The following is a 22,082-nucleotide window of genomic DNA, read 5'->3' as shown; positions in this document are numbered from 1 at the left end:
TTATATATACTTAGATGGACAATGTAAGACATATAGGTTTCCTGTAATACTACCAAACCATATTGATTGTGCAGAAGGGTTACGGCAGTTATCGCACTGCGCACATATTGTAGTCATAGTTTGCTCCTGTAAGGGAGTGGTGTTTTCCTGGAATGAAGATGGGAATAAACAGAAAAAAGTTGTCCGTAGCTGCTCATAATTCAAAGGAAATATGTTACCCCTTATTTCTTGCTGTGTCTTGATACAATTTTCCTGCACAGATGTCTTCCATTTTGTCACTGCTAATAAACTCAGCTGATTTTTGGTGTTTGCTGTTCATCTTCTGCATTTTTCCTGGTGATGGGCTAGATTAATCATGTGACTTTTCTGAATACAGTAATATATAATGTCCATTATGTCAACAATTCCTATTTACAGATAGTGAACAACAAGCAGTATGGTGTACATGTTGAAGTTAAAGAAAATTGCAAGACTCTTGGTAATGAAGGAAGACTGCTTGAGGGATACAAAACACCAGAAGGGTTTAGGAGTGAAGATGTCTCAAAGATGAATTCCAAGGAGGTTGATATGATACCTTCCGAATATGATAATATCAAATTTCAAGGTCTCCGGCATGATGTAACTGCCAGGCAGCTGATTGAAGTCCAGCTTCTAGACATAAGCACAGCTGAACAGGTCCATTCAGGGAAGAAGTCCATTGCTGAGGTTCAAAAACATATTGAGAAATTTTTAACAAAGCCTACTGCAGTTGCTGGATTGTACATTGAAACTAGCAAAGACAAAATGTCATTTGCTTCTGCAGCTAAGCAAAGGCTAATTGAAAAAGCATTTGTGTTAGCACTTTTAGAAGCTCAAGCTGTCACTGGTTTTATCATTGATCCTACAACAGGCCAAAAATTCTCTGTTGACGAGTCAATCACCAAGGGACTTGTAGACCATGAATACAAAGGCAGGCTTCTTGAGGCAGAAAAAGCAGTTTTGGGGTATCCCTTTTCTGGGAAAAAGCTTTCTGTTTATCAAGCCATTGAAACCAGATTTCTTGAAAGGCAAAAAGGCAAAAATATTCTTGAAGCCCAGCTTGCAAGTGGAGGAGTGATTGACCCGGTGAGAAGTGTCCGTGTGAAGTCTCCTGAAGTTGCAGTGCAGCTGGGCTTGTTAAATAACACCATTCTGAAATTCTTATATGAACCTTCAAGTAATCAAAAATGTTTTCAGAATCCCAACAATAGGCAAGCCATGTATTATATTGATTTGTTGAAGCTGTGTTTGCTTGATGTAGAGAGCAAATGTTTCCTGCTCCCTATTGGGGAGAGAAAAATAACCACTCCAACTGCAGAAAAAATTCATAAAATATCTGTAGTTGACATTAAAACTGGAGCAGAAATGACCTCCTATGAGGCTTATAAAAAGGCCCTGATAGACAAAAGTACTTACCTGGAGCTATCGGGACAGGAATTTCATTGGAAAGAAAGCACATGCTTTGATTCCGATGGAAACTCTTCTCTTGTGCTGACAGATTTGAACACTGGAATGCAGTTTAATATTGATGAGGCATTACTTCAGGGAAAGATTGACAGTATGCTTGTCAGTCAATATAAGGAAGGGCAAATCACAGGCAGTGAGCTTGGTGACATTTTGCTGAGCAATTCCAAACCACGTAAAGATCTGAACAGCCCCATTGCTGGGGTCTGGCTGTCTGAGACAAACGAGAGAATGCCTGTTCTAAAAGCTGTTCGCAAAAACCTGATGGATAGAACCACAGCACTAAGATGCCTTGAAGCCCAAGCCAGTACAGGCGGTATAATTGATCCCTTTACTGGGAAGAAATACAGTGTTGCAGAGGCCTTGCGGAGGGAACTGATTGATGAGGCATGTGCCAAACACCTCCAGCAGTGTGAACTGGTCTTTACTGGAATTATTCATCCTGTATCAAACAGTATTATGTCAGCTGTTGAAGCAATGAATACAAATGTCCTAGACAAAGAAACGGGCATTCGCTGCCTAGAGTATCAGCATTTGACTGGTGGGTTGATAAATCCAAAATATCATTCTAGATTATCAATGGAAGAATCTATTAAAAGTGGCATTATTGATGCTATCACTGCTACAAAGATGAAAGATGACAAATTCTACCTAAAAGGTATTACATGCCCCAAGACAAAAAAGAAATTGACATATAAAGAAGCCTTAGAGAGAGCAGTTTTTGACTGCCACACAGGACTACGTTTATTAGAAGCAGCTGAGCCCATTTCTGCAGGAATTTCTAGTCTTTATTATTCCTCACAGTAAAAACTGAACTCATGTTATTAATTGGACTACAATAATTTGCAATCCAATCCAGAAGCCATATTGGTCATGGGAATTATTTCCCCTCATGTAACTGGTTTATAGATTAGGACACCTGGAAGAAAAATGGGACTGATTTCTAAAGAAAACAAAGCATTTTGCCTCTGCCTTTGTGTGTGTATATATATATTCTGCATATATTAGAATTAGTGTTCCGTTTCTATAACTCTGGTATGTGATCCAGTCAAGCACTTTTATGCCCCATTGATTTCAATGGAAGAATTAAGCTCATGTTTAACTCTGTCCTATTAAACTGATTGGGACCTAAATGTGCTTATACTATAGTTTTTACTCCAACTTTGTATGAATGATATCAGCAGCTTATTGTGTTAAAAGGTTTAAAACTGAGATAATATGATAGTAAGGTGTTTATAAGTTGTTTTATACCACTTCAGCAGATACTGGAATATCATATGTCCTGTTGAATTGATATCAAAATACATTATGACATAATTTTGTAAATAAGAGGCATGATTCAGCTGAAATAGGTATGTAACTGTCCAATTGAAATCATTGGGTATGAATCCTAAAATTTGGCTTAGATTTGCTCAGATACCTATGATTAATGTAACGAAGACGTCTACAAAGATTCATAAAGACTCTCCATATGAGCAGTCATGGAGCTAGTTGGGGGGCAGGGATTGGGGGCCACTTAGGCCCCCGAAGTCCCAGAATGCCCTACGCTAGTGCACAGGGCATTCTGGGGAGCCTCCCGATGCTGGGAGGCTTGTTGTAACCTCCTGGTTGGGGGTCCCATTGTGAGTCACCATGGCGCAAAGCCATGACACGTGACCAAAACAACGGGGTTAGCGGAGCACTTGCTCCGCTAACCTCGTTTGGGGGGGGGGAATTAAGTGGGTTTTCACACACGCAGTGGGAACTAGGCTGGGCTCCCTTAGTCCGGTTTCCACTGCATGCATGACTAGCCTCATAGAGTAATTACATGAATAAGTATATATAAAGGATACTTCTTTGCTGGTGCAAAATTTAGTATGGTATGGTGTCTCTTACAAAGATTTAATATTCTAACATCGCAGCTGCTGTTTACTCAGAATTGTGTTCAGTGCGGCTTAATCCCAGAAAAATGTGCATAGAATTTGCAGCCTTAGCTAAATGAACTGAACATTCTCAATTTTTCAAAGTTTTAGAAAATCCCTTGCTTCTATTACATGATTTATGTTCACTATTTTTTCCTATTACTTTGTCTCATTATTAGTTAAAAGCATCAACAGAGTTGCAATAAAAGTATCAAAAAACAGTCTTTTTCCTCTGATGTTCAGTATATCTTAAATGAAATGCAAATGCTATCATGACTGCAAAGCTTTTGAATATTATATGTTACTAAAATGTAGTGTCTTCATCAGTAGCAATTGTACCCAGGGTTGGAAGTATATCTGATGCAAAAGCAACAATTTAGAGGGGTGTTTTTATGTGTTTTTTTTGGCTACAAACCACGATTTACTTACGAAGTGGTGGCTGGGAGGTTTCTGTTATATGAACTCATTTCAGCTGTGTATATGAATGTTAATATGTACCATAATTGCTGTTTGGTTTTTTTTGCCAGAGTTTTGCATGAATCGCTTTATGATTTTTTTAAAAAAATTCCTGCCTAAGAATGATATAGTAGTGATTGGGATGAAAAAATAAAACTTCTCTAAATCTGGTATCTTTGGCAGTGTTATCTTGATGATGTAATTATGCTTCCTGTGTGACTGTAGTTTAATGTCACTGTAATTTTAAATAAATATTTTCACAATGCACGTTATTCATCAGAAATCAGTGGAAGATGAAAAGAAAGAACATGTTGAGAAAGCTGGGAATTTACTGAAATGGGTTTCTAACGTCACCAAGAGCATCAGCAAAGATGGAGGAGAAAGGCCTGAAAAAGCAGATTTTCTTAAGAAACAGGTATTAAACCACTCTTTCTGAGAGTAGATAGCTAAAGTTGCCTGGGCCTATGTTGTTTTGTCTTGTTCTTTATGTCTGCTGCAGAGCCAAATGTTACCCAAATACATTCTTTCATTTTCTTTCACAACAGGACTGGAAGAGCTTAATCAGTATACTATGTATGTTCTCTGCTGGACCCTAAACAATCTGATTGTTTTTTAAAATTATTATTATTTTTTAATATAGCAAATAGAACATTATTTTTAATTTACATGTTATCAGTCACTTTCCTGGAAAACTACAAAGTAATATCCAAGATAAGAAATAAAAACATAGGCCAGGTTAGGATAATACAGTATCCCTTTTTATGCAAGAAAGCAAGATTAGGCCTTCCGGTCCCATTTAGCGGGTGTGCCTGACCAGTCCCGAATATGCTCATGAAAGTAATGTTCTAATAAGTTTATATGTATGTAAAATCCACTGAGGCTAGACTCAAATCACACAGTTAATTCCCTGTTTGTTTGTTTGTTTGTTTTGTTTTGGCGGGCTGGGGGAAGTATCAGTGATACAGTTTACACTTACATTAATTGTATTTGATGGGCATATACCCTATTCAAATGTTAAACCCACAGGTGGCTAGTTGGGAGATGTTGGAGGGAGGGCAAATTTTCCTCAAAGACAGCGTAGGAATGTGCTCTCCCACTCCCCAGCAGTATGTAGGCATGAAAGAGTATCATCCAAACCAAGCCCTTAAACATATGACATATAATCGGTGCAGTGCCAGTATGATACTTTTTTTTTGTCCCTTTGCATAATGCTTAGAAACTCTTATGCTTTTACACATTCTCACTCCCACCATCCTGCTGGAATTTGAGCTTTCTTCCTTCTTTCATTCTACCTTCTCATTGGCTACACCTTTTACATTGTCCAGTGCTGCTAATTGTGCATATCTATTATCATATATAGATATATAATATAAAACTGCAAGATGAAATAACCAGTAGACTGTTGAGACTCATACACATCATATCATACCCATCTAACTGCATGATTCCCAGAGAAAATAATGCTAAAAATGAACAAAAATGGATTATATTATGACCCTGTTGTACATTCAGTGACAGGTGGGTGCCTTTCACTGCTTAAGGCAAATGCAACATGCCACTCCACCCCACCAGTCCTGCCCTCTGGGCTGGATCTGAGCCCCAATGCTGCCTTCCCCCCCACTGACCTCACCTTCTGGGCTGCGCTTTGCCTTTCAATGTGGCCATATCACTTCTTGCTTTCCTTTTGGGACCCACTCTCCTGGCTGCATTGCTTCATGCTGTGTCAGACAGATGGCATCCAGCTTTGTTCACCTGCTCATCTGTCTCTCCTTTCACCATATGCCGCTACTCCAGCACCAGCTTGCTCACTTACTCCTGTGCCGCAAGCTTGCCTGCTTTGTCTTTTCCTGAATTGGGGGAGTCAAGTTGGACAAGCTTATTGCTGGAGAGTCAGCGGGAGAGTGAGCGAGTTGGTGCTGGAACAGCAGTGATGAGGAGAGGCAGGGCTGCTGAAGTTAGGGGCAGGGCAAGAAAAGGAAAAGATCCATGGACAGGAGGTGAGGTGGTGGCAGCAGGCAGGTGCAGTGGTGCCCATGGCAGGGAGTGGGGTGCCCACACTGCCTGCTTGGCCTCATGGGAGAACTGCCCCATAAACATTCCATTGGAAACACCCATACATGCAGCTTTTCATTGATATAAAAAGGGCTCTATCTCTTTCTCACTCCTGAATGTGCCTAGTTCTGGGTTCAAATGTCCCCTCGAAATTGACTGCTGGTGTTAGTAGGCTCTAATATACATGCATAACTGCTCGTTCAAGTGATCTATTCATGTCAACAGTGCAGTGGCACCATTCTTATAGCACCTTGGGGCCCAAGGCCCCATGCTCTGTGGAGGCCCCCGGCCACTGCCATCAGCATTCCTGAGACCCAGCCAGCTGGTGGACACCAGCCACAACTTGTGCTCGGCTGGGGACGAAGAGGAGTCTCCTCCCCAGCCGAGGAGCATGAGTTGTGGTTTGGAAAGGCAGTCGACCACTACCACTGTGCCTTGATTCTGCTCCTGGTGGGAGGGGTGTGAGTTGTGGCGCAGGGAGGCAGCCAGCCACTGCCAGTGCACCATGGAGCTGCCACACCTCCTGGCCCTGACTGCTTGTGAGATGAGTTGCATTGGACTCGAAGAAGCGATTGGCCACTGCCAGCACACTTGGAAGTCCTTGGGCCCTGGCTGCGGGCAAGATGGATTGCAGCTTGGAAAGGCAGCCGGCCACTGCCAGCGCACCTCCAGTTCCTCACCACACACACCCTGGTCTGTCCTTGCTTTGGTTTGCAGTCGCTGACCACACCATATTAGTGATTGCAGAGAGCAGCAGCAGAGCTGTTGAAGCCTCAGCAGCCACCATGCAGTGCGCCTCTGCCTTTCGACTCCTGCCTGGACCCTCAAACATGTTGTGCAGGTTTTTTCTTCCCACTCCCCTTTGCTCTTCCCCTCTTTCCACTTGTCTGTCTCTTCCTTCAATCTCTTTCTCTCTCTTCCTCCCTCTCCCCCTTGTCTCTCTCTTTCTCTCCTTCCTTCTTCTCACATCTGTCTTTTATTTTTCTCCTCCCTTACTTCTTTCCTTTCTTCCTTTCCTCTTTCCACTCATCTCCTTTATTTTTCTCCTTTCTTTCTCTCCTCCCTGCTTCCTTTTCTCTCTCTCTCTCCTGCCTTTCACTTGTCCATCTCTCTCTCTCCCCCCCCCCCTCCTTGTATGGATGCAGGGAAGAGGGGAGCTAGTCTTGTGGTAGCAAGCATGACTTGTCCGCTTTGCTAAGCAGGGTCCACCCTGGTTGCATATGAATGAGAGACTAGAAGTGTGAGTACTGGGAGATATTCCCCTCAGGGGATGGAGCTGCTCTGGGAAGATCAGAAGTCTCCAAGTTTCCTCCATGGCGGCATCTCCAAGATAGGGCTGAGATAGATTCCTGACTGCAACCTTGGAGAAGCTGCTACCAGTCTGTGTTGACAATACTGAGCTAGATGGACCTATGGCCTGATTCAGTATATGGTGGATTCCTATGTTCCTAAGTTGCCATAGAATAACTTAGGTGCTCTACAAATAACATAGTTGCATCTTTCTTTCTTTCATTGCATATTGTGGAGGAGAGCATTAGGTCCAGACTCTGCAAAAACCTAGCTGCACCACTGCAGCAGTGTAACATTGGAGAAGCATATGAAAGATGCTGGGAGAGTAAGCAGATGAGATATAAATATTCCTGTTCACTGAAGCTGCTGTTTGTGTCTCTATGAATAGACTTCCTGTTTCTCATGTTAGACAACTTGCATGAGAAGTTATCAGCACATTTCTTAGCTGATTCACAACATGATAAATCCTTACTGTTTAATTAAATAAACAAACTATACCAGGCCACAGATAACTTCAAATCTTTTAAAACCAGTTTCTTACTGCTGAACTGCATTTATCTGAAAAAGAAATATTTCCTTAGGAAATACTAATTTTATAACGTCGAGTGTTAGCCTGAGGGTGTTCTGAGTTTTTGTTTTGTTTTAGAAAGCAGCCAGTAGTGGCCATTTGAAGTATTTCCATGGGTTTTACTGGGAGCAGAATTAGTCCAATGCCCATCTCCTTTTGGTAGGTTCAAATAAAAGCAAATGATGGTGGCGTCAAATAGAAACCAGAGTTTCCCTGTAGACTGACTAGGTGCCATATAGAGCTGCACTCTCCCAGGAGCAGTCAAACTCATTTCAACAGGTGGGGAGCAGGAAGTGGGGGAACAATACAGACTTCATTCATTACTACACCACTGAAAGAAGATGCAACATACTAGTCCATATCATGGCAGCTCAGCAAAGTTGATGTGATAGAGGAAAAGAGGGCATGTTATTCTTTACATGGTTGTTTCACTGCCAAGTACACCCTTCAGTAAACATGGGAGCTATACTATGACTACAGAACTCTCTATCTGTTATGTTTCACATATCTATTTACCCAGATTATCTAATCACAGAATGAACCACAGCTTAAAAGGGGCCGGGGGTGAGGGAGGAAGCCCAGCTAATCACAGCCTGTGGAAGTAGCTCATCTCCCTTTTCAGTATTAGCTGATATTCTTATGAATATTCTTTTTTTAGTCAAGTTTTACTATTTCTCTCAGACCAATAACTTCCACAGAGTAGCCATGATCACCTGCAGCAGCCCCATTTACACCCCCCCCACACCGCAAAAGCCTCTTCTGAGAGTGAGTGGAGATTCTGGAAGAGGGTGGGATGAAGTACAGAGAGAAGTGATTATCTACTGAAGTCAGGTGGAGATGCCTTCCATGAGCAGATGCGACCCATGATCTCTAGCTAGAGGAGGGTTTCAGTGTGTCTGTGTTTTCAAGAGTGCCAAGATATTTCTGGAAAAGCCTCTAGAAGTGTAATTGCCTTTACTGCAGTGGACAAGCAGTTGGATGGTGCCAACAGTAAGACACTCCTCTCCCAGTTCCTAGAGCAACTGTGCACAGTTGCTATCAGGAGCGAAACTGACTAGGCCAGACACTGTTTGCAATCTGATCTAATCAATATATATTTATGGCACTTCTGGGAGCAGGGTTGCAATTAGGAAATCAGAGCAAACAAGCCTTTTCTCCCCACTTTTGGAGTTTTCCCCATTCCATTCCATCTCTATTGTTTTCAAGTTTCCTATGCTAGATCAGGTCTATTGATGCATAACCAGGAAAGAGAAAGTGTTTCTTGGAAATTATCCTCTGTACAGCGCTCACAAACCTGAAAGCATATAATGAAATCCTGCTGCTTATGACCCTTTTTGATATGTTTCACTCTATACTGGGGCAAGACTGATAAGTTAGTTCAATTCCTTTAGTTTTTAAGTTTACTGAAATTTATTGAACCAACTAATGCTAACGTTGCTGGAAATGCAAGCTTTTAAGTTATGTAGACATCATCTTAAGTTGCAGCTTATATTGAGAGAATACATATTCTTTAAAAAAAACAATATAGTTAGATTGTCTTACAAAGTATGAAAACAAATAACAGAATGAAGTTGTTCAGAAGATTAGCTCACAAATATTTTATTAATGATTATGTGTTCTACATGCAAAATTAAATGGCTTTTGTTCCCAGTAACCACCTATGAATTTAACCTCATTTTGGAACTGCTTTCATAAGCAAGTATATTTTTAAGGCTATGTGGACGAGCTTGCTAAAGAACAAAAATATATTTGTAATAATTTCTGTAACATATATTCCTGTTATTAAAAATACTTTGTATTCCTCTTTTATTGTTGTTGAAATGTCCATGTACCCCCTTTTTAAAGTTTGATTTTATCCTTTGTGGTAAAGTGCATTTCCTATCATTTCTTTGTTTTAAAATGGCATTATGGGCATTTCAACATATTTTCTTGTTTTTCAGATTTCCTCTAAAGAACTGTCAACCAAGAAAGAACAGATATCGGAGGCTTTGCAAACATCACAGTCATTTTTAGCAAAACATAGTGATAAGTACGTTCACTGTTGTTATTGCATTTTAAAAATAAGAGTGACCCTTCAGTATTTGTGGTAGAAAGCAGCATTCACTCCCTTGGTGTATAGAACCAGTGTGTAGATCACAGATATAGGAGCTTCTGAAACTTAAGTACATACAGTCTGAAACACAGGAGGAGAGAACTGCCCTCCGCCTTCTCTTTGTAAGTGACATCCCTGTTTTGTAATTAAATTGGAGTAGGATTTTACATTGACTGTGGCAAGGGTAACCACACAGGTGAGAATCAGCATATATTCAGTGACAGCTTTGCCCATACGACCCTCTTTTTATTCATATTTAATGGGGAGACTCAGCTTGGTGGTTCCCTCTATGTGGGATGTTAGGATAATGAAGTTGTGGGCTAAAAGCTTCTCAATTCTAGCACAAACACTTTTAAAAAGAGAGAAAGAGAAAGCACTGTGTGCTAAATTGATTCCACAGTGAGTGCCCCTTGACTATATCTGGCAGCAACACATATTTATTCCGATCAGCAAACATATGCTAGCATATAAGACAAAGCGTCAAGACTAAATCATGACAAAATCCCATTGAAATAAATGGAACTTAAGTTAGTTGTACCTAACTTGGCTTATTAATTTCAGTGGGGTTAGTCATGACTGACTAGTTTGGATGCTGCCCAATATTTTTAAAAAATGATTTTTGAGTTTTTTAAATTTGTTATGAAGCTTACTAAAGCTAAGGTAGGAGTCAGTTTTTAGTGACATCCAGATTCTTTATTTTTTCTTCAGAGAAGACCAAATGCTTTGAAATTGCTAGCACTTGCATTCACAGCTTCTATTTTTTAAAAATACATATATATATAGAATGACGGAGGAAGAGAAAAATGAAATGGAAACTCATGTGAGCTCCTTGCAAGAAGCTTATAAACTGTTGTCCAATGAAGATTTGAAGCAGTTGCAGGAAGAGCAAAATGGAGATGATGAAACCATGGTTGACAAGGTAGCTTACAGTCTGTGTTATATTGCTGGCTATATCACATGTTCTTCCAAATCTGTATTGTTGCATGGTTGCAGAACTATAAATTAATACTGAAAAGTGAAATGGTGTATGGTGTGTATCATAAAAGCAAAATCTGAACTAAAATGACTGACAGTTTTCAGAAGATTTGTGCAGTTGTAATTAGTGTTTTATGTGCATAAATGAATATATAGAAAGTTATATACAAACTTTTATACTGTGTGTCTTGCATGAACTAAGAGCAAAGAATCATACATCACTTAACTCATATCTTTAAAACCATACTTTGAATCCTGTCAAAAGTCTGTGCTTCAGAAACATGATACGAAGAAAATTACCCTGCTGTATGTTCTTCTAGAGGTATCTCAGAAGATATGCACAATTTTAGGAGTTCAGTCAATTTCAGATGGATATGTAGTTTGGAACCCATGCACTCACTGACTGTGAAAAGGTGCATTCATCAACAGATATATCCCTACATACATATGTGTATCCAGTATTGCTTCTGAAAGGTTGCAAAATTTCAGTGAGCATATACAAAGATGCACTGCTTTTAAGTGAGCATAATACTTGATCTATGTGTTTGGGTTTCTCTGTAAAAGTGCTGTATGCTGTAAACATGAATAGCATGCATATTTTTGTACCATGTACTATTTTCTGAATATCCTAACCTCTTACCAAGCATATATATATGGCATGACAGTTTACCATTCAGGTACATGTCCTTTTTGCCCATCATATGATTGTCTATCTGTTATCTTTCACTAACCCTATTGATAATGTATGCCAAGCATAGGCTTTTGGTTCACCGATGCATGTCGTGTTTCAATCTTTTATCACACCGTATGCTGTTGAATCACTGACCTAGATCACTTCTGCATTGAACTGCTAACATTCACAGTCTTGCTCCAACTCTGGTAAGTATGTAACTCTATGCTGTTCATAGATAAGTATTAAAATTAAAAGATTTACCTCTTTATGGTTTCTAAGATGCTGAAAAATATTTTTAATACTCACTTTTAGGTGGACAGAGTCATAGCTGGCATCATTAATCAAAGCACCGGAGAGATTTTTTCAATCTTCCAGTCAATTTATAAAGGCCTTATTGACTATGACACTGGAATGCGATTACTGGAGAGTCAGCTTGTTTTATCGGGTCTAATTTCACCAGATTCAGGAAAGAGTTTTGACTTTGAAGAAGCAAAAGCCCACCAAATTGTTGATGAACAAGCTATACTTCAACTACAAGGCTTGCAGAATGCTAAAAAGATAATTTCAGAATCACAATTAACAACACTCCCAGCTATAGCTGCTTTGGAACAAGGTCTAATTTCAGAACCTCTGGTTATTAAAATTCTTGAGATTCAGCTTTCCAGAGGGCATCTAACGATACCAGCCACAGGAGAACAGCTGACTTTGCACAAAGCTTTCCAGAGGAACTTGATTTCAGCACCATTATATACGAAGCTCCTAGAAAGAAATGATAGTTGCAGAGACCTTATTGACCCTAATACTGCAGAAAAGATCTCCCTTGAGGAGTTGCTTGAAAGAACCATAGTACATAAAGAAACAGGTTTGAGGCTCTTACCTGTGATCCCTCAAGAGGGAGGCACAATAATGCTGCAATGTGGAAGAAAGATAACTATTTTGAGAGCAGCTCATGAAGGACTGATAGAGAAGGACACCATGATCAGGCTGTTAGGGGCTCAGTTACTTTCAGGAGGGTTAATTCACCCAGATGCAGGACACAGAATGACTGTTGAGCAGGCCATGAGAGAAGGGGTTATTGATCAGGATGCTGCTTGTGCCATTTTGACTCACCAGGTTCAGACAGGTGGGATTGTGTCCCCAAGCTCATCAGAACGTTTGACTATAGACGAAGCTGTACAGTGCAACTTAATATCCTCTAGTAGTGCCCTACTGGTACTCCAGGCACAGCAGGGCTTCATGGGACTAATCTGGCCACACAGTGGGGAAATATTTCCTGTTTCTACATCTTTGCATCAAGGCATGATACCAAATGAGCTAGCCTGCAAAATTCTAAATGGGCGGCAAAAAATAGCAGCACTTTATATTCCAGAAACAGGCGAGGTGATCAGCCTGGATAATGCTACCCAGCGAGGAGTAATAGATGGTAATACTGCATCTATTTTGAATAGTGTGTCCCTACCTGACAAAATGCCTACTATGGATGATATACCATTCCCTTTGAAAATGACTGCAACTTGGCTATCATCTTATCATCTCCACCCATCTATCCAACATGACCATGGAAAGGATGTAGATCCCGCTGACATCAGAAAGCCCATACCTAACAGTGCAGAACAAACGCAAAAGCTATTCACTTCTTATCTAATGATAAACAGTTGTATGGACACAACTACGGGGCAGAGACTTTTGTTGCATTGTGGTGACTTAAAGGAGATGGTCAGCTTGTTAAGAGATAGAAATGATTCTGAGTTTAGTGCCGTTCATATTGAAGGATGGTTTCGGGAGTCTTATGTAAATACAAAAGGGTCCAGTCTTGAGCAGTGGCCTGAAAATGTGGTGCTTAGCTGTTTCGCCAGCAATACTGCAGGTCGACAAACAAGTGTCCAAAAAATTTATTATGACAATACTGGGGAAGAGTATTGGAAAGATCACCAAAATAGCAAAAGTGCAGGGGGAAATGATTTCCCTGTTGTGGCTGTTGACTTGGAGCAACGAGAATGTGCCCTGAGGGCTGTATCTTGTAAACAGGAAGTTGAATCAGGAAAGGTAGCCAGTACAAATCCATATCCTGAAAAAGAAAATGTATTAGGAAGTTTGCTAGAACATTCTGAACAAATACCAGTGGACCTACATGAAAACGTAACCGAACAAGCAAAACCTGGAAATGATGAAGTATGTCTTTTAAACTATTCACAAACAAGTCTTCCTTTGACATTAACTGAAGATAGCATTTATATTGAAGGGGAAAGAAAGATGAAGGACAACAATTCTACAGGAGATTTTAAAAAAGGTTGGGATGTAAATGATCCTTCAGCTATTAATTCAGGAGAAGTTCAAGGGAGCAATGATATTTCACATGTCATGGTCAATAGCATGCAGAAATGCATGCCTGATAATTTGCAGACTAAAGAAGAAATTGTATTTATGAAAGAAGATGCAGTAAAAGATGTCTGTCAGGATAGTTTATGCACCAGCATGGAACCTGGCACTAAATGCTTAAGTGAACCTACTGAATTAGGGGCTTGTAATGAGGGTGGGATGTTGTGTTTAGAAAGTAACACCACTTCACTGTTGCATGATCTTAATTACAGTAATCGTGGATCTTCTTTAGAAGTCTTCACTGATAAGAATAGCAAGTTACCTTTAGAAGACCATTCTATAATGCATGGCGCGTATCTACTGAAAGATCTCATGAATAGTAAACCACCACAAGAAGGGCTTCCAAATATCTATGACAATTCACTGTTGGAAGACCCTGCTAATAAATCTACAGGAAGATTGGAAGGCCATACTAATTTGCAAGATATGCCACTCTTGGAACATAGAGGCCATACACATGATAGCCCATCAATGGAAGACTACACCAATAACTCTAGTATGCCAGTGCTAAAAAAACATACTTTTCCCAATAATGATCCACTGCTAGAAGACAAAACCACTTTGACTAATGAATTATTGCAGGAACATCAGATTGAAAATGAGACATCTCTGAAAATCATTGCTTTCAATGATATACAACCATCCATAGATAAAACTAATTTACATTGTGCATCACTGTATGGCCATCCCATCAGTTCTGATGGGGTACCACTGCTGGAATATCCTATTGAAGATAAATACGTTGGACTGCGTCAGCAAGATTATACTGTTACTCATTCTGGCCTACCATTGGAAGAAAACATAGATACAAATGCTGGGCTCCCAGTGGAAGTCGGAACTGAAGCTCTTGGTGGATCATCTGTTATTATTAGTTCTGATAGCCAACGGAGATCACCTCTGGAAGTCAGTATGAATGTTGATATATTAATGATGCAGAATGTCTCATCTTTGGATGACAATAGGGCAACATTGTCAAGTGGCAGATTAGTTCTGGAAGGCAGTAAATTTAAGCCTCCTGAGCCTCTGCATGAAAGAGAAAGCCACATTTTACAGTTAGAAAATAATAATGACTATAAAGACAGCAAATATCCTAGTAGTGCAGCTCCACATAAAGAAAGCTTTGAGGCCTGTGATACTATACAGATTGGCTGTGACAATGGCAGTCTTTATAATGTTGCCGAAATTGACAAGGTTGATTCCTTTGCTGTTAAGGAAGATGTTGGGGGAAAGTGTAGTGTAGTAGACATAGAGGGCAAAGCAGACAGGCCAATAAGTATACAAGAAGCAAAACCTTCTGAGATTGACCTGAATAACAAAGGATGTATTCTGTGCTTTGGTGAATTAGGTGACACTGATACCTTGGAAATTATAAATATGGAAGCATTTCATGGAAAGATATTAGACACTGTTTTAGAAGAGGCAGCAGAAGGCATTGGAGATGTTGGGGGAAAGGGTCAGGAGAAGGGAAGTGAAGGGACTTACTTAAATCTTCTGCATGAAGTTGAAGTGCAAAGAGGTGGGCATGAGGACACTGACATGAAAGAGGACAGTGATGCTGATGAGAGTGAACATGAAAGCATATGTGAGGGTAGTGAAAATAATGAAGAGGAGGATTTTGAAGGTTATGATTATATGGACTTTGATTATAATACGTCTGATGGCACAGATTACGAGGATGAGGAAGTTATGGAAATGCACTACTCACTGTACCATGATAAACACACTGGAGTCCAAGTAACTGCATTTTCAGAGGCAACAGAAAGCAAGAATATACACGGGGAAGACAACTTGCTCTTGAAGTTAAAAAGTAGTTTTGAAAACAACAGTGTTGCTCAGTATCAGAACTTAGTTGATGTTGCTGAAGAAAGTATTCATGATGACCTTCCTTGTAAAAGTAAAGATGAAAGACAGCCAGAAGCTGAACAGGTATCTGAACCTTTTATGGAAAACAAGATTTTGTTGCATAGTAGTAAAATCACCCAGTTGGGCACAAGCAATGGTGTGGCATCAGAGATTGTATCTGAATCAGAAGATATACAGGCTGAGCTGGATGTAACTTCTCAAATCAGCTTATGCGCTGACCACAGCAAACCTAGAGTATCTGACAACATGTCAGTGCCATGTTCAGACTGTGAGAAAACACAGAAAATAGAAGCTGGAACATTAGGTACTCCTAAACAAAATAGAAATGGAGTATGCATTCCGATGGGAAATAATTCCCTGGAATCAAGTGAAAATGAATTGAGGAAAAGCCCTGGAGAGACCGGTTCATTACATATGAAAAACGGTTTTGATGATCTTCTCTTATGTGATAAAAAATTAAATCTTAGCCAAGATTCAAATGAAACAACATTAGCTAAATCTTCTAATGGCTTTGCTACAGATGAATCAGTGGACCATACAAAGGAGTTTGACCTTTCTACTTATTTAAAGCAATGTGCAAAAGATGTAAAACTGAGAGAGGATGGTTCATATTCTCTTAAGGAAGTTGCAAGAGATCAAGAAGATATACAGAACACAAAGGAGCAAATGCTAACCAGCAATGTAAACAATGAGAAACAGCATTTAGGAGAACTGTACTCCAAAGTGCAATCTTCTTCTGCATCAATTATGCCAGAACCTTTGGAAGCTACAGCTAGAAAACAAAGAGAGATTACTGTTGACTCCAAAGTATATCATGCTCAAACCCAAAGCTACAAATGTGACTTTAACAATATAGAGAATCTGGAAGCAGTTGAAGTACTAGGTAACACGGCTCAAACTGTTTCTGAGGAACATATACATATAACATCTTGTAATGTATTAGACAACAAGGATGATAACCAGTATAGCACTGAGCAGAAAGCACATGAAACAGAGGTCAGTCACACTGGTGTGAGAAATACTAATGAAAGTATTCTAGAACATAAGTCTGCTTTTGCAGAAAAAAGCATCAGGGGGGAAATGCAGCTATCACAAAAAGATGTGTTTCCTCATTTTCCCCCAGTAGAGGAACACAAAGTACATTCTTTGGAAGGGTTTGCTACATTACCTGCAGGCTTAACAAATATACTAAAAGGCAAATTAAAAGATGGCCATGTCTACCATATGCTGCAAGATGAACCTTTAAGTTACATTGGCACAAGAGCTTTAATGCAAAATCTACTCAAAATGGTTAACTCCACACACTTGGAAAATGAGTCTAGTCAATACAATGCCACAAATACAAGTAATAATACTAGTAGTGCCTCAGTGGCCTCCTCACTGTGCATAAATGGAAATAAATGTAATACTGCTCCATATCTTTGGTTTGATAATAGAAGTCCTGATCTCTTACTTGATATATTGAAGCAAGACCATTGCAGTCAAATAACTGATGGCACGCATGGAACAATGGATGAGAAGGCCCAGATTGAAAGAGATTGGGAAGAAAAAACTGCAGTTTCTTCTACATCGATTGCTTCTCAGCTTGATCATACCTTTCCCAACTCAAATGGAGCTGGAAGTTCTTCAGGCTTGGAAGTGGAAGCTATTGCAGAGGGTTCTCCCACATGCAATAAAGCTCTTGCTTTGAATGGAGACTGCCGGTCTGGAGTGCCAAACTGTCGACCAAAAAGATTCACTGATGATGATTTGGAATTGAAGGACTCCGTACCAGGAACTGATGCAAAGAGTAGAGTAAGTAGCAACTGTTATAATTATTTGTATAATTATATACAAATATAATAATGACCTATGGCCATTGTGGCTGAGGATGATGGGAGCTGTAGTCCACCATCTGGGGACATGAGGTGGGAGCCCCTATCTTGGGTAAAGGTGTGTAAAACTGTTGTAGAATCTGTTTTGTGGTTGCACTGTTAGCATAATCAGAATTGTCACATGTTTGGCAATTAAACCATTACTGATCTATCTATTACATTGCTTGGCATTGTTGGAGAAACACCAATAACAATTGAAAGAGACCACCAAGCATATTTTAAAATATCAGCTTTTTGTTACATGTGAGTAGTAAAGAAAACAGATTTGACTATTGTATGCTGCTTAGTTGAAGGTGTACTGAACATGACGGATCTTTCAATAAAATTTTTAGTTATCCAGTGGTATGCCACAGTATTCTCAGTGCACAAAGAATCTAAGAAGACACTTGACAGTAGTTCAAGATATGAAATTTCTTTTAAATGATCTGCAACCCATCAGTACTGACTTGGAAGCCCTAAAAGTACAACTTGAACAGTTAGAGGTAAGCTTGTTTTATCTACATTTAGCGAGTGTAACTCGGGACTCATAAGCTTCAATTTTGGGCAGTTCAAAGAAGCGTAAGCAGGCAGAACAAGAACCATAAACACCCCTTTTTGTTTGTTTATTTAAACAATTTCTACCCTGCCTTTCCACCAAAAGAGACTTCAGTGTGGCTTACATAAAAATTAAAATCACAGTAATAAATACAGCCAAAATAAACCATAATGAAATAATACAGGAATGCCAATAAAATCAACCATACACAAAAACCAGCAGAATAAAACTAACATGTTGTTCTGGTAAGAACTAATCTGCCTACTTTCCTTTCACTATAATCTTAATTGATAATTATCATCTTCACAAGTTAACCCACTTCGGCCTTAAACATTCATGTCTGCCATCTTGAATTGTGGTTGATGACATCATCACAAACTAGGCTGTTGAGGCACCCCTATGTGTCACACACTACAACTATACCAAATTTTGTTCAAATGGGTTAGATGGTGTACAAGTTAGCCCACTTGTGCCTCAGACATTCATGTGTCCGCCATCTTGAATCAGGGTGGGTGACGTCATTACCAACTATGCCATTGAGGTGTCCCTATGTGTCCCTACAGCTGTAGCAAATTTGGTTCAAATTGGTTAGGCGGCTCAAAGTTAGACCACTTGCGCCTCAAACATTTATGCATCTTGAATCGGGGTGGATGACATCATCACAAATAACACCATTGAGGTGTCCCTATGTGGTCCTACAATTGTGCCCAATCTGGTTTATATTGGTCCAGGCATTGCGAAGTTGATGGGGGTGGGGGAGACACTGACACATGGACACACAGTAGGAATTCCTACTGTGCAGTCCAGTGCATGGACTGCAGTTTGTACACTGGTAAACTGTGTGCACTGGTTCAGAGCTGAACCAGTTCTGATAAGGTCCAGACCAGTTCAGCACCATGGGGAGGAGAACAGCAAGCAATATTCTTTAAAAAGTAGAGAGCAGGTCCTTACCTGCTCTCCACTGTCACATGCAGCTTCCTGCTGCTGCAGCGCTTGTTCCAAGAACCTGTGCATGGCGGCAGCATGCATGGATGACATGTGCATGCTGGTGCCGCCACAGCAGGAAGCTGCATGCAGTGAAGGGGAGAAGGTAAGGACCTGCTCTCCTCTTTTTAAAAGGATCCTGCTTGCTGTTCCCTTCCCCACGGTGCTGAACCAGTGCACAAACCTTGGTTCGGAATGTGCACCTTGGTTCATGCACATCCCTAACACACAGACACAGAATGCCAGGTCATCTCATGAGCTAAGCAGGCTAAAAACCATTGAAGTTGATTGAAAGTTCAAGTGAGTAGAATGGACCTAGAATGGCACTAATGAAAACAGTGAAGTTGTCAGGCAAATCATATTCGGGAAGGAAATCCAGAGGCTAGGTGCTACCACAGAAAAAGCCCTTTGTCCAACAGATACCCACTTTGCTTTTGAAGGTGGGGGAATCCAGAAAAAGGGTCATAAGATTATCTTATTTGTTGCACAGTTTCATGCAGGAGAAAATGGCCCTTCAGATATCTTGATCCCAGTTGGTTTAGAATCATTTAAATGCTGGGACCGAGGAACTGGTTACATGTTACACTGAGCACAAAGATGTAAATCTCCATGGTGAGTGTCATATGTAGCCCATTGTCCAGGAAGCCTAAAAGGACATCATGGAAACAGCAGTCGTGGCCCCTAGAAAGAGACCCCTGAGTAGGGATGTGGAAATTGATTCGAGTACAAATCGATTTGTACCTGAATCTAGGTTATTCGGGTGTTTTGGAGAAAAAACAAATCACCCCTGTGGTCCATTGGCTAGATTTGGGTACAAATTGAATTGTACCTGATTCTATTTGAATCAATTCAAGATATGGATCCCTCCTATTAATTCCCCCAGACCCCCAGATTTCATTAAAAAAAAAAAACAAAAAAAAAACTAAGCTCTAGCCCTTGTAGAAGTGGAGTAATGGAGCAAAATGTGTGATCACTATTTTTCAAGTGTTTGGATTCTTTGGTGTACAATAACTTCCCTCAATGAATCCCTATGAGGATTCATTTTACACATCTCCATTTCTTCTATTCATTTTGACTGTCTTTTTGACAGTGCCAATTATCAACTGCCATGTGCCAACTACACCCCACTCCCACCCACAATGCAGTGGGGCACTACGCAGCTTATGTTCTAGGATCTTTTCCAAGTGTTTAGGCTCTTTGATGCCTAATAACCTTTCCTCATAATGTATCTTTATGAGGATTCATTACACAACAAAGAGTTTAAACAGCTCAAAAATTCCTAAAATATAAACTGAGTACCCAATGGCTTGTGGGTTTGGGGATAGTTGGCACATGGGATGCCACTAATTCCCCACCCCCACCTGCAAAGCAGTGGGGTCAAAATGAACAGAATAAATGAAGGTGTGTAATGAAGACACCAAAGAATCTAAACACTTCAAAAATACCTTAAAAAATAAACTAGGTACCCTTGTCTCTCTGTGTGTGGGGTGTATTTGACACATGGCAGTTGACAGTTGGCACTGTCCAATGATAGTCAAAATTAACAGAAGAAACGAAGGCGTATAATGAATCCTCATAGGGATTCATTATGAGTAAAAGTTATTAGACACCAAAGAATCTAAACATTTCAATATTCCTAAAAATAAAATGAGTACCCCAATGCCTTGCTGGTGTGCTCCATAGCTCCTATTCTACAAGGGCTAGAGCTTAGCTTTTTTAAAAAAAAGAAAAGAAAGCTGAGGATCTGTTTAAGGGTTAGCATATGGAAACTTCAAATCTCCATTGTTTCCTCTGGTGGAAATGTTCAAAATCAGTAAAAATTCAATTTTGGGCACAAATCAAATTTTTAAAAAACCAATTTGTGCACATCCCTACCCCTGAGTATTCCTAGGCTGAGATGAAAGAGAGAGGGTAGGAGCAGCAGTGACTGGTGGAGCTCCTATGGAAGCATGGAAATGGGAAATTGTTGGGGATTGAGAGGGGAATGATGCAAAGTGGGTTTGAGGATCTGGACAATAAGAATATGGTTATATGAGGCACATTTATCATATTTGTATCCCATTTTTCTTTCAAGGAGTTAATCATATAAATGGGATTGTCCCATTGCATTCTTACAGTAGGTATTCGTCCGAGTGATCGTGACTTGCCCTAAGTTGCATTATGGGCTTGATTGCTGAACAGGGATTTAAACTTAGAATTTCCCAATCCAGTGTTCTGTCCACTGCATTTCACTCAGTCTTATGGACCTCAGCCATCTCTGTCGTACTACGATGACGACAACAAATATTTTATATACTGCTCTTCAACCAAAGTTCTCTAAGTGGTTTACATAGAAAAATAAATAATACATAAATAAGATGGTCCCCTGTCCACAAAGGGCTCACAATCTTTAAAGAAAACAGGCAGATACAGTACCAGCAACAGCCACTGGAGGGATGCTTTGCTGGGGTTGGATAGGGCCAGTTGCTCTCCCCCTGCTAAATCTATTATATTCTCTTAGCCGGTGCGTGTACTCCTGGATTTGGCGGCAGAACTCTTGTGAGAGTTCCTAGCATTGAGCGAGAGTTGGGGCAAAGAAAAAATGGCAGCCGCCGAGAGGCGGTGGCGGGACAACCTAGCTAGGCCATCCAGGATAAGGCGGGGGAGGTGGTGGCAGCAGCAGCAGCAGCAAAAAAGTCCGGCCTGTCAGCGGGAGGCAGCGGCGGGACATCTGTCCCGGCTGTTCCAGGTGAGGGGAAGGCAGCAGAGGCGGCGGAAAAGCCCAGTCTGCCAGCGGGAGGCAGCGGCGGGATGGCCATCCCAGGTAAGAGGGAGGCAGCAGCGGAAGCGGCAAAGCCTGGCCTGCTCACTGGAGGTGGGAGACGGTGGCGGGACGGTCGTCCCGGTAGCACAAGGCAAAGGGGAGGAGGCGGCAGTGGTGGTAAAGCCCGGCCTGGCTGCCGGGGGTGGGGAGGCGGC

At 40.6% G+C, this 22,082-nt stretch overlaps 1 protein-coding gene across 35 annotated transcripts in view; it reads left to right on the top strand.

Annotated features, from left to right (window-relative positions):
* The window catches only part of DST (dystonin), a 488,434-nt gene that overhangs the window by 300,494 nt on the left and 165,858 nt on the right, over positions 1-22,082 (top strand). For 22 of the 35 annotated variants that reach the window (XM_053286451.1, XM_053286446.1, XM_053286475.1 and 19 more), the window contains 5 exons: positions 4,120-4,254; positions 9,690-9,778; positions 10,625-10,760; positions 11,802-17,525; positions 17,938-18,087. In XM_053286451.1, the coding sequence (XP_053142426.1) occupies positions 4,120-4,254; positions 9,690-9,778; positions 10,625-10,760; positions 11,802-17,525; positions 17,938-18,087 (6,234 nt within the window). The other 13 variants (XM_053286466.1, XM_053286478.1, XM_053286467.1 and 10 more) reach the window with 2 other exon arrangements.

The sequence above is a fragment of the Hemicordylus capensis genome, chromosome 1 (assembly GCF_027244095.1).
Source record: "Hemicordylus capensis ecotype Gifberg chromosome 1, rHemCap1.1.pri, whole genome shotgun sequence".
In the NCBI taxonomy this organism is placed as follows: Eukaryota; Metazoa; Chordata; class Lepidosauria; order Squamata; family Cordylidae; genus Hemicordylus; species Hemicordylus capensis.
The sequence above is the reverse complement of the archived record's forward strand: the minus strand, read 5'-3'. Positions and strand labels throughout refer to the sequence as shown.